At 38.8% G+C, this 12,315-nt stretch overlaps 1 protein-coding gene across 1 annotated transcript in view; it reads right to left on the bottom strand.

The window, feature by feature from the left end:
• LOC145912576 (WD repeat and FYVE domain-containing protein 3-like) overlaps window positions 1-12,315 on the bottom strand; it is a 37,578-nt gene that overhangs the window by 9,928 nt on the left and 15,335 nt on the right. The window contains exons 28-47 of the mRNA XM_083000096.1: window positions 12,064-12,210; window positions 11,587-11,813; window positions 11,076-11,240; window positions 10,851-10,939; window positions 10,476-10,599; window positions 9,736-10,028; window positions 8,920-9,107; window positions 8,510-8,638; window positions 7,807-7,992; window positions 7,421-7,606; window positions 6,961-7,129; window positions 6,553-6,624; window positions 5,980-6,112; window positions 5,820-5,903; window positions 5,533-5,627; window positions 4,990-5,111; window positions 4,479-4,628; window positions 3,306-3,398; window positions 569-646; window positions 39-260 (exon numbers count right to left, since the gene is read on the bottom strand). Of these exons, the coding sequence (XP_082856222.1) occupies window positions 39-260; window positions 569-646; window positions 3,306-3,398; window positions 4,479-4,628; window positions 4,990-5,111; window positions 5,533-5,627; window positions 5,820-5,903; window positions 5,980-6,112; window positions 6,553-6,624; window positions 6,961-7,129; window positions 7,421-7,606; window positions 7,807-7,992; window positions 8,510-8,638; window positions 8,920-9,107; window positions 9,736-10,028; window positions 10,476-10,599; window positions 10,851-10,939; window positions 11,076-11,240; window positions 11,587-11,813; window positions 12,064-12,210 (2,952 nt within the window). The remainder of the gene's footprint in view (window positions 1-38; window positions 261-568; window positions 647-3,305; window positions 3,399-4,478; window positions 4,629-4,989; window positions 5,112-5,532; window positions 5,628-5,819; window positions 5,904-5,979; window positions 6,113-6,552; window positions 6,625-6,960; window positions 7,130-7,420; window positions 7,607-7,806; window positions 7,993-8,509; window positions 8,639-8,919; window positions 9,108-9,735; window positions 10,029-10,475; window positions 10,600-10,850; window positions 10,940-11,075; window positions 11,241-11,586; window positions 11,814-12,063; window positions 12,211-12,315) is intronic.

Raw genomic sequence — 12,315 nt, 5'->3', positions numbered from 1 at the left:
TCTTCCTGCAAATTGCAAAACGGCAATCAGTAACTTACAGCAGATTCTCCCTCGGACTTTCTGCGGTGCGGATATCGCTCGTAAAAAGTTTCATCTCGCGTCATTCGCTTCCTCATCCTACACGGGCCCTCGGTTGAATCCAGGGTCCATTTGGTCAACGACTCCTGATTCTCCGGACCCCAGACACCTCTCTCCCGACGAAGTTCCGCAGCTGATTGTGACCACTCCTTCGACGCAAACTCAGTCAAATGTTTCTGATCCTGAGGAGAGAAATAAATAATAAACTTGGTTTCAGGCGGTCGATATTCAAAATATTTTGTGTTCAGTTTTACTGGTAACAATTTTTACTCCATATTAAAAAGTTGACTGGCAATTAAGACAAACCAACACATAATATTTTTAAAACTGTATTAAACAACATTATTCCTTTGTGCTGCTGTTGCTGTTGCTGCTGGACATGGAATAATTATCAATGAGTTACAAAAAAAATTGGCCAAAAAGTCAGTTTAAATTCTACAGATCAATAAACCAACATAAGCCGTTATATTTTATTTTAGCAAAACCTCACCTCTGCTTGATCATTAAACTGAAGGCGCACAAGGTTCCTCACGACAGAGATGTGATTTAATGTCCATATGTTGTTATCCTAAACAAATAAAATGTATTGATTGAATTTTACTGTTAAGACCCCGGTTGGATTTCAACAAATAAATGCCTTTGTTTAGCAAAATGAGTTGGGTTAAAAACTGTACTAAACATCCGTGATATGACAATTAAAGCTGGGTTATGTGTTTGCATTCAAGATCCATCAGACTTACTTGTAATATTCCATAACCAGATTCTTCCTCTAATATGTAAACATCATGCAAACGTAGGGCTGACTCTAAATCACGTTTAAAATCTTCTATTATATTAACTACTGCTGCCACAGGACTATTTCTTGGTGGTGTTGGTGATAGTTGGGTACTAGACTGCCTCCTGCTTGACCATTCAAACGACTTTGATGTGTGACTAGTCCATGATTGCTGTGGAGTAGGGGCACTCGGACTTGGTGCGGCTGAGTTTGGGGCTGACTGGGATTTGAATACTAACGGCTTGAACTGGAACCGGTCAAACATTTGAGGTGTTTTGGGGAATTATTGCTGAACAGAAAGTTGCTTTCCATTGGTTTAAAGTTTCAGTATAACAATCTGTTTCAAAACTAAGTGCTGCTGAAAAGGAAATGTTTTTTTTTTTAGTTTTTTGCAGACAAAACAGAAAATTATCAGCACTTGTGAAAGCTTTTTCGGAAAGTTGCAGCCACAAAACCGTCGAGTTGAACACGAAAAGATTTTTGCTTGGCCCTAATTTGAATCATGTGCATTTGTAAACCGTTTCAGACTGCAACGACTTTAGTGTCCTTCGTTTTTTTGCAAGCACTACCTACACTTTTTGCGCACGGGACACTCCGCAAGGCTCTGCGTTGAAGAAATCTTGGGTTAAAAACACTTGATGGTTGAGTACCTCGCAGCGATAAGCTGAAGCACAAACAAACCAAGCTTAGCAGACGATAACCTGCCCGCCTGGAGCGATATGTGGTTTGCGATTAACTTGCGCAAGAAAGCATCGGCACAAATCAACACGACCTTGACCTTGAAAGACAAACAAGGGACAACAATTTCCCAGAAAACTGGAAGCAAACGCGCAACCACGTCTGTTTTAATCAAGTTGCAAAATAAGCCAACTTGGATATAATGGCCACCCAGTTATAACATGAGCTAGAAGCTAAACTTTTGTTGTACGAATTGAAAACCAGACAGGATTTTCATCAAACACCCGGCCATTGTCAGACTACGGTCGAAAAGTGTCAATGACTTTGCTACATTTGGTTTCTTGTAAAATTTTAGTCGTTACTTAGCTGTGCAGGCGGACTGCATATAATTCAACGCAACAAACCGTTTCTAGTCCAGCACCTACAAAACATAGGTTTAACTTAAGACCTGACAAACAAAGCTACAACTCCACCTTCACCCTCCTAAATATTCTACAAATAGACAGGACCCCAGTCTTTGTGACATCACAGAGGGCATTTTTTCGCACGCGGGCTGAGGACGAATTGAGGCGACACGAACGCCGCGAGGCCTCGACTGTTTCACAAAGAAAGGTGTCTCCTCGTAACGCATCGCCAAACGACAAAAATCCTCGCGCTCCCATCAGAACGCGTGCATGACGTCATAATCGTTATCGTAGGGCTATTAGGCAACAACGCGAGCGATCGGTTTTAATTAAGCGTTTGGAGGTGGATAGTAATCTAAATTATCACATTATCGAAAGATTTACTTGGAAAATTGTTATTATCACAAGCAACGTCACAAATAAACAAAAATACGGACGACTTGAGTCAAAAGAACGCATGTGATTTTGGTGACTCTTCAGAGCTGTGTTTATTAACGTCGAGAAGTTTGTTTTATCATTCTCTACCAGTTCTTTACATGGCGACACTTCAGCATAAAATAATTTCCAACACTCGGATAAAGTGAAAGTTGTTGTCAGTGGTTTTGTCACCACTGTGCGACAACTTCTTCAAACAGAAACTTGTGCTTGGGGAGTGCCGTCAACGTCAGCTCTCCTCGTGTCGGCGACAGAAAACAAACACAAACACGCGGACAAGACGCCTTCTTGATACCATATAAGGTAATCCACTACACGCGGTGAGCAGCCTCCTCCTTGTTATAATTACAGACGCCGAAAACACACTACAGCCTTGTTTGGGTGAGGAGAAACTCCTTGTATGTTGCAATGGTGGAGTTGGGAGTTCGTAGCAACGAAATGCGAAATGCAAACATTGCTTCCCTATAATGACTCCTTCCACCAACAACAGTTGAGCTGACTCGAAACCACGCTTGAAATCTTCCATAATATTAACTACTGCTGCAGAGGGACTATTTCTCAGTGGTGTTGGTGATAGTTGGGTACCAGACTGCCTTCTGCTTGACCATTCAAACGACTTTGACGTGTGACTAGTCTATGTTTGCGGTGAACTCGGGGTACTAGTACTGGGTGGACCTGATTTAACTGACAGCATGTACTTGATATTCTCTTCTGCCAAGGTCAAAACTCAACAAACAAACAAAAGTTTTGTGCAGATAATATGTGGTTGACCCCAACAACCGAAAGACCAAGAAAAATGAAACTTCGCCTCAAAAAAACTTTCGTTGTTGTTCGATTACAAAAAGTAGCGACTTCCCACGCACCAAACATCGAAACTTAAGTCGAAACGCAAACAAAATTCCACAAATATTCAAACACAACAATCGCTTTCCCACCTGAACCACAATGCTCCTCCCCTGCTTGTTCAACGCATCTTTCTTCGGTCTCTTCCCTCCCCCGAGCACGGCGCTGCTCATCCTCTTCATCAACTGAAACAACATTGCCATGGTAACACACAGAAATCGTATCCCACACAGATGGATGAATTAGTCGTGGAAGGTTGCATCCACAGCTGACGTGAAGTAATCCGAACAACTCGAACTTCAACAATCGTGGGAGTTTTATCCCGAACTTATTACGAATAAGGTTTGGCGGGTTTTGCGACATTTTAGGAGTCGCAAATTTTCGTTGAAATCAAAATTAAACTTTTGGTTTATTTCGGTCTCGGCACAAATGACGTCACAGCCATATAAGCGGCAACTTTTTGACTCATTGTCTATCCGCAAATTTTAAGGCGTTTTTAGGGCGTTCTCTGTCACGGTGATAATAAAACAGGCTCATATAAGGCGAAAGTTAACCAAGATTAAATTATAGCAAGATCTGCTCATTCGCTAAATCGAGTTTTGCATTTGATAATATGACCATAAAGCAGATATGGGGAACCTACGTCCACGTGCAAAACGTGGCTTTTATATCTGACCAGATGTTGGTGTATCTGAATGTTAATGTAACTTGAGTGTGATTTTGTTTGGCTTTTTGATTACAGCTCGTAAACTTATTTAAAGCTATGTTTTTTTATTGTAAATAAGTTCATAAAACTGTTGAGTGAACACATTTTGTCCGCTTTTGACTCGCGTGACTAACCGGCGTGTCTGTTCACAAAAAACGTCACAAAGTTTGTCCACTCAGACCCTGCTATGACGTACATGAAGCGTGCACGTTGCATCGTTAAAATATGTCAAAGAACACGCGATCTTTGTTGCCACGCAGGCATTTAATCGTGGATTGGAAACTTTTCGGGCAAAATTTTAAACGTAGTTTAATGGAAATAAGGATTTTGTGGTTCGACTACCATATACGCCAGAATACATTGTTTGAAGGAAGTGTCGCAAAAATCTCCATAAGTTTGTTTAACATTTCACAATTATCATGGGATCCAGCGTTTTACAGATAATTAAGTCGCACAAAATTATGAAGGAATGTGCGGATTTTTGTGGCGTAAAAACGACAGGAACTTGATTGGGTTCGGTTTAAATTCATCACGATCTCGATGTGACGTCAACGCAAACCTGTTGTTGGGGAGAGTCTTTGCCCAACCCTGATGCGTTTTTCTTCTCCGTTGCGATGTAAGCCGTCCAACTCTTCGCCGCCCCCTCTTTAATGTGGGATCTCGCCCAATCTAAGTTGGAAACTTCTGAACCGAGATCGTGGAAATCAACCTGGCGCAAAAAAAAGACTTTCTTGTAGAAAAAAAAAACACTTCTGATATGTTCACATAAACATCATATTAACACAGGGTTCACCAGAGAATAACTAAAAGTTTGCTCGAAAAATGAACCAACTTGTGGCTAGATGGTTTATCTTCTTAAATTGCTTCAAACTAAACCAACTATTTTTATACTATCAAAAAAATATTACAACTGATTAACTTGGTATTAACGGTTAATAATATGGCGAGTACTCATTCAGCAAATGCGTGTTTTTCTATGTAAACATTTGTCAGGACTAAATATAGCGGAAAAATTACGTCCAAAATAAACAAGACTTTCCTTGTAATAAAAATGTGTTATTTCAAAATACCTTAAAATAATCGGCCATTATATCTTTCTTGGTGGAAATAATTTCACTCCAAACCCGAGCTGAAGCGTTTTTCAATAAAACTTGTCCTCGTTCCAATGGGGAAGCCTGGTGGTTGGAGATATCTGGAAAAAAATATCTGTGGTTCTGAGTGGCAGGATTAATATGACCGAGGAAGACACGCCAAAAGTTGTTTGCAGAAATGTAATTTGGTGTTGAACGGATTGACCAACTCGAAAAAACTTGAAACCTACTTTCCAGCAGGTCACGTGTATCACGTATCAACCAATCAATGAAACGAACTTTGTCACGTGATACACTCCGTCTACTCGTTTAAAAATCGCATTTGCGGTGACAAGAATTCAGAAAACTACGGAGCGTACTCGGTTAATTTTTTTGCGGTTTTGCGGTAAAATAACACAGGAATAGAGATGGTAGATCAAGGTTACGATTCACACTTCCGCAGATTATTATATCGGCCGTATTGTTTCAAAACTGTTACAGACATTTCTTGCAATGTTTAATGTTGAAGGGCAAGCTTGGTACCTGTTGGATCGGAAGAATCCGTTTGTTTGTCGGTAACGTTGGTCACGTGCCAGGTCGTCTGCCTCTGGTCAGCTTCGAGACCGAAGTCTTGGCAACTGCAAAAATATTTCGACAATACGTCATCAATCAATAAACGAGAATTGTCAATGAGGGTGAATTTGACGGCTATTGCGTCACAACAGTTATTTCTGGTAAACCCAACGCACTTCCAAACACAATAAAACTCTTTAGTCTTTACTTAAACCCACGTCAACAACTTAACAGACAAACACACATATATCGCTGACCTTTCGTCTGTTACCATGAAGAGACAGTGGGCGAGACATGAGAGATACTGGGGATCTCGAACTTTCGGACCGAACACGATATTCCTGTGAAACAGACAACATGCTAGACTTCCAGTAGTTTTATTACAACACACACGAGCTGTCGTGGTAATTCACCAACCTTGAGGTGGCGAGGCAGTGGAGCGTGTCCAAAATAATCATCTGTTCGGATATGGTTGAGTGCTTCTGACACAACTGGTGCAAGATGAAGCGAGATAGACTTTTGTAGAGACTATCCAGGGCGTGGGTGCTCGCTGCAACATTTGCTGGGTTTGAACCAAAATTAGGGGCAATTTCGGAATTGCTATGGCATGACTAATTTCTGGTGTATATTCGCAATTAGACGGATGTTTTGAATTATATTCATGAACATTTAAATATGATGGACAAGCAATAGTGCCAATAACGTTTTAAGTACGCAGCAGATAGGGTCAATGTTTCAACCTAAATCGTCTCAATCAGTGTAGCTTTGGAGACTTGCTACTATCTTGCCAGCTAAAAAGCCAAGCAAGACTTCCAGATTGTAATGACCATTTAAATATGGTATAAAATGAAATTATTGGACAAGGTTTAGAACAATCCCTTTCATTTACGTTTAACCCAGTGTAACATTCAAATCTCTCGGAGTTATTTACTTGTGTAAATAACTCCATGCCCTAAAGAAATGGAATTCAACTTCAAATTAAAACCTTACGTTTGTTGAGACATATTTGTATGAGATCGACGATGAACGAGAAAACATCTTTTGTGTCTTTGGTGAACATATCTGCACGTAAGTATGACAGAAGTCAACAAAATTATAATTTATAAGTTTGTTAAATTCATGGAATTTCCAAATTTATCAAAAAATGTATTGACGAAAATGTTAAGCTAAAAAAACTTTGAAAATGGGTCTCTTTGGTCCCTGGCTGAAGCAAAGACTTTAACTGAAAATAATCTTTACAATAATATTCTCTACATAAAAGTTAACACATTACTCTACACAAAATCGGAGGAAAGATGGTATTGTGACGTTTGTATCCTTACTGTTACGAAAACAATCTCACTTTTTAAACACCATTATCTAATCCAACTTTATTGGAACGTTTTTGAACAAACTCACTCTGCCAAACTTTATCAACAATTCTTGAAGCGAGATGAGTGACGTTATTTGCCACGTGATAATTCTTCATATATTCACTCAACGAACTGTGACGACACTTCATGACGTGTATGATGACGTCAGAAACGCATTCCTTGATCTGACTGCTGCAGCACTTATCCGTGTTTAGCTGACGAAACAAAATAACAATGAGTTTGAAAGTTCAAGAATTGTACTTGACATCGAAAGCTTCCGGGTTGTCAGACGTGGGGATTGAAAGTTAAATATTATTACATTTTATCAAATTTTTTTCATCGGCCAAATCTATGTTAAGTTGGGCAAATTTTTCAACGAATTGGTCATGGCTTCATCTTTGTCAGTTTTTAATTCACCTGATTCATTAAGAAAACGATAAATTTATCATTTAGATAACTTTACGAGAAGAATTAACATAAAATTTGTACTAGTGTGTAAGTTTCACCTCGAACACTGTATCAATAATAAGTTGGGTCGATTTATTCTTCGGGTTCGACACCGCGTCCCATATCACGTGACCAATCAGGTTGAGAACGAGTTGCTTGGACGGATGAGCGCAACCTCGGTGTTCGGAAGGTAAGTTTGGCAGCAAACCTTGAACGGTCAGACTGTCCAAACTCAACTCACGTTTCTGTTGAAAAGTTTAGGTTCAGAAAGTCACAATTTTTTAGTTTTAAAATTTTTGCTTTTAAAGTGTTTAGTTTTTATTGTTTACTTTGTGCAAGAAAAAGAACCTGGCGATTGTTTCGTCACAATTTGATTATAAACACGATTATCGGCATTGTCTCTTAGTTTTAATTAAAAACTTTAAAAACGTGCGTGAAAACTCACAGCGCTAAACGAAATGGTTTCCGGAGGCGGAATCAACGTCAAAACAAGTGACGTCAACACTTCTGACGTCATGAATAGGGCTGAAAGGTGGGGGGAGGACTTGCTGTTGTACAAACTCTCGAAGAAGAGGAGGAGGGTGGAGGGGCAGTTGTTGATCCAGGAGTCAGTTTCCTCCTCAGGTAAATCCTGGTGATAATTTAACGTTAGTTGTTTATAAAAATTTTATTTTATGGTTTAATTTCATTACTCTCTTGGTCGGTAAGTGTTGTATCTGGGACTCGAAGGACTTACCAGTCCTCTGGGAGACCCAGGATTTTTCTTAGGATGCGACCACTACCTTCTTTATCATTATACTTTTATTTAGTATTGGTTGAAGGATTATATTTGGGTGCAAAGTACTTGAAAATGAAAGCCAAAGCTGAAATGCTGTTGACCATCTTAAGTTACGTTCTGATGTTGAACGCAGTTCGTGTTCGAAACGTCTACTTAACTTAAGATGATTAACAGCATATTAGCTTTGGCTTTCATATTTAAAGCATTATATTATTATTTATAAATATTAGTTAGTTATATTATGGTGGTGGCATTTGACACATAAATAAAACAAACAGAAAAGCACATCAGACGGCCCGGGTTTAGCTACTGCCGGACTTCCATTCAAAAATTACCACACAATAATAAAGAATGAAAGAGTGTGACGAACCTGGTGTAGAAGTTGGTGCAGCATCGCACAGAGAATTTGGATAACTTCACTCGATAATATTTTGATAGTTTCGTCAATTTTCTTGTTGCCCGTGTTCGAGGTTTGTCTTTTTACAGAATCAAAATCCATCTGAAATTTAAAAATCAAATGGCTGCGTTAAATTATTTCTGTTGTGACCAGTGAAGTGCAACAATTTTCGTGCCCTGTATTTATTAATTTCGCACCCTGTGCCACATTCCACGCTAATTGTATCAGGAAATGTCGCCTGTTTTGTCCCAAATAATCGGGGTCGCACATTCGCCAGTGTTAATTTATACGTTGCGATCAAGCTGTGCAACAACTTCACTCGGACACAATTTCTCACTATCAAAGCACAACAGCAATTAATAATATAACATTTCTAAACTCACCGGTTTGTTTTCGAATCCAATCGAATAATTTCCGAGCGCGAATTGCATCAAAAGTTGAACAACCTCAATTGCATAAGAATGAAATGACAGAAGATATTGCAGTGAGAGGAATCCAGGAACGCAAGCAGCTTCTTTGTAGACAGCGTGGTGAATGGAGAGGGCGTCGTTTGACCCACGAACGTTAAAACCTGGAAAATATTTGACGTCTTCATTTCAATATCTTCCGTTATGTCGCAGAAGTTTAAAGTTGTCCAACCGTGTTTATGTGAATTTACTATGCTTGCTTTGGTCGCCTGATAACCTTTAAGGTTTTGTCGGTGCCCACACCATATTACCTTCTGTACATCCATATATGTTGTAGCTTTTAGCGCAAAATAAAATTATTTGTTCTGTTTCAAGTTGTCCCAAGATATTTTTACTCCACGTGCAAATTAAGGTTAACAGGTAAAGTTTGAAAGCTACTTTCCAGTCGCAGTTTCAAGTGTATGCAGGGTTAACATACCATGCTTATTCTAAGATTTGGGATAATTTTTACGGGCAGGTTTTAGAAAATACAACTGTGCTTGTTTGTAAGAATCGTTTCATTTTGGGATTTTTTTGCCCAATATTGTTGGTGATATTGGGTATGTTTGACGGTTTTAGACGGACCAACATGGCTGAAAACAGTTGCATAAGCGTATTTTGGGATGCGGCAAACTTTGTTTAATAAGCGAAATTGGCATTTATTGCAAATATTTGAAAAGTTGTAAATAGCCAGTGGTCTGTATCGTAGTTAATTAATATTTTATGTGAAGAAAGCTATTCCCCCGCTCCCACCTAACAGAGAATCTTCCTTCCTATCTTTCAGAGCATCCGCTCCACGAAGCCAACCACCGAAAAAATCTCCGCTACGGAATCGTTCGAGAACACTTGCACTCGGACTCGAAGAGTATCCAGAGATCCCGGATGTTGGGTTGTTGGTGGAAGGTGCTCCCGTGTAGGAGAAAGATCTTCGGAGGATGTGGAAGAGGAGATGAAGAGCGGATGTTACGGTAGAATGATGAAGATGTTGTTGGAGGAAAAGGAGAATCCAATCGAAGCCAAGAAGAACTTCAAGTTGTTCCAAGAATCTGCCACAAAACGTTGAACAATTGATTAATTTCATCGACACACAGCAATTGTACAAAAAGTTAAAGAACAAAATAAAAGTTTTATTTTAAAATTTTCTTTCAATTTTATACATAGTTGGCATCACTAAGGACAGATAAAACAGTTTTGCACAAAACGATTATATTTCAACCAAAGTACACAAGCTTTCACGATGCAATTTCTGATTATTTAGGTGTTGTTTAAAGGATGAATTCTCACATATGTAAAGCTACACACGCAATTCGAGCGAATCTTCGAATCTGTGTTTTTATATTTGCAGAAACTGATTAAACTCGAAGCCGCGGGAATCATTTCAAACAATTGAATTCCTATCTTAGTAAATTGGTGTCGCTAGTATCAAGACAACACCCAATCAATTGCCACATTCTGCTACAATTAAGGAAACACGCTGGCACATTGTTACTTACTGTGTATTTTCTTTCTGTTGCAAGATACATTCCCCGAAAACCCCAAGCACCGAGTTTCTTATATGAATATTTCGTTTATTTGTTGTGTTGTCGTCAACCAAACGTGAGCAACTTTGAACGCACTCTGTGAGAAAAAAATAAACTCCTTTACATTTTACGATTGGTTTAAACAGTCGAAATGTTAAGGTGGAAATTATGCTAGTGGAACTGGGTACAGAACAGGTCTTTCTAAAAAGCTGCTCTGATGAAACGTGAAAGTTTGAAACAGTGTGAATTATTATCTGCAGCTTAACATGGTGATGTTATTTGTTAGAACGAATTATGCGATTTGATTATGAGAATTTGAATTCTAAGTTTGGACAAGTCTCGAACTACCTTCAAAATCTTTCTCTGGTTTCAGTAAATCATACTCGTGTTCCGAAAGGTTGGCTGGAGGTATCAACAACACGGCGAATTGTCCGAAACTGCGGGATATCAAGAAATCTTATTAGATTAAAAATATACTTTAAAAGACTTGTCGGGAAAATCCAGCTTGGCTGTAAAGCCATTAATTAAAACTACTTTAAAAGATTTACATATTTTTAAATTATGACCCCAAACCTGATGATGTCATCATGGGAATGTTTGTTGGAAATTAAGGCTTGTATAACTTTAAGAATGGAAGTGACAGTCTTGCACGAGAGGGTGGAGTCTGAGAGTAGGAAGTGGATGCATTTCTTCACCATTCCAAATGAAGACATCACACTGTGGTTTGCTGCGTTGTCACTGGAATATTAAGTATTTGTCAAATGAGGACCCTTTGCACTTTATTATTTCTTTAAGTTTTGAATCGCAAATTGTGCTCTAATATCTGGCAAACGTTTTGATTTAAACAAAAATTTTTCCACACAACAATAAACCAAACTTCCATGTTGCATGAGGGCACTATATATATTTATTACATAAAAGAGCATTAAAATGTATGTTGTGCTCCAATATCTGTTTAAAGTCTTGGGTTCACATGAAAATGGGAAATTTTTCACATAATTTTCAATCAAGGATAAAGAAGTCCTTTGCCAACTTCTCCCCACAGATAATTAACATTTAACAAAACAATTCCACTTCGGCTTACCTTGATTCTGTGAGAAGTTCATAAAAATGATCGAAGAGTGATTTGTGAAGTTCTCCAGGGGCATTGTGCCATATTTCCAAATCACACAGGAGGTCTTCGAAGGCGGACAGAGTTGAGATAGAAGCAGCATCTCGACCGGAATCAACAGTTCCAGCGAGTGAGAATGCCAAGTGCAAGATGTGGGTGTTGAGAAACTCACGCTTCGTCTTTAAGTGAATTCCCAGAGACTGACAACAGAATTTTTCACATTAGTTTTGAAAAAACAACTTTCAAAAACAATTGTATTATTTATTTCCTCATATGTTGGATTTTAATTTTTAATCCCTTTTCAAAGCTGACAAAAGTTGCTTTTTTTGATGATAATTAACCTCATTGCATACAGACGGTAATTCTAATCAAACAGAAACAGACAATGAAACTGCGCCAAAAAGTAAACATAGCTTTTCAATTATATTTGTGCTTGAAAAAAAATTCTACCTGGTATCCTTTATTCTTCTCCATCTCACAAGCAGCCCTCTCATCCGATTTAACGATACAAACGAGGAATTTGACGGCAGCGTAAAGTCCTTCCACCGTTTCTGCCATCGACACCAGATCCACAGCCACTGATATCCCACCAACATCCTATTACATATGGAGCAAGTTGTGAGTAAGCAGTTGTTTGACTGATGTGTAGTTGGGAGTTTTATCACAGTTCAAATACGAACTCTTCACAAAGCAAGATCTTGG

This window comes from Ascidia mentula, chromosome 8, assembly GCF_947561715.1.
Source record: "Ascidia mentula chromosome 8, kaAscMent1.1, whole genome shotgun sequence".
NCBI lineage: Eukaryota > Metazoa > Chordata > Ascidiacea > Phlebobranchia > Ascidiidae > Ascidia > Ascidia mentula.
Note: the sequence above shows the minus strand (reverse complement) of the source record. Positions and strands in the feature narration are given on the sequence as shown.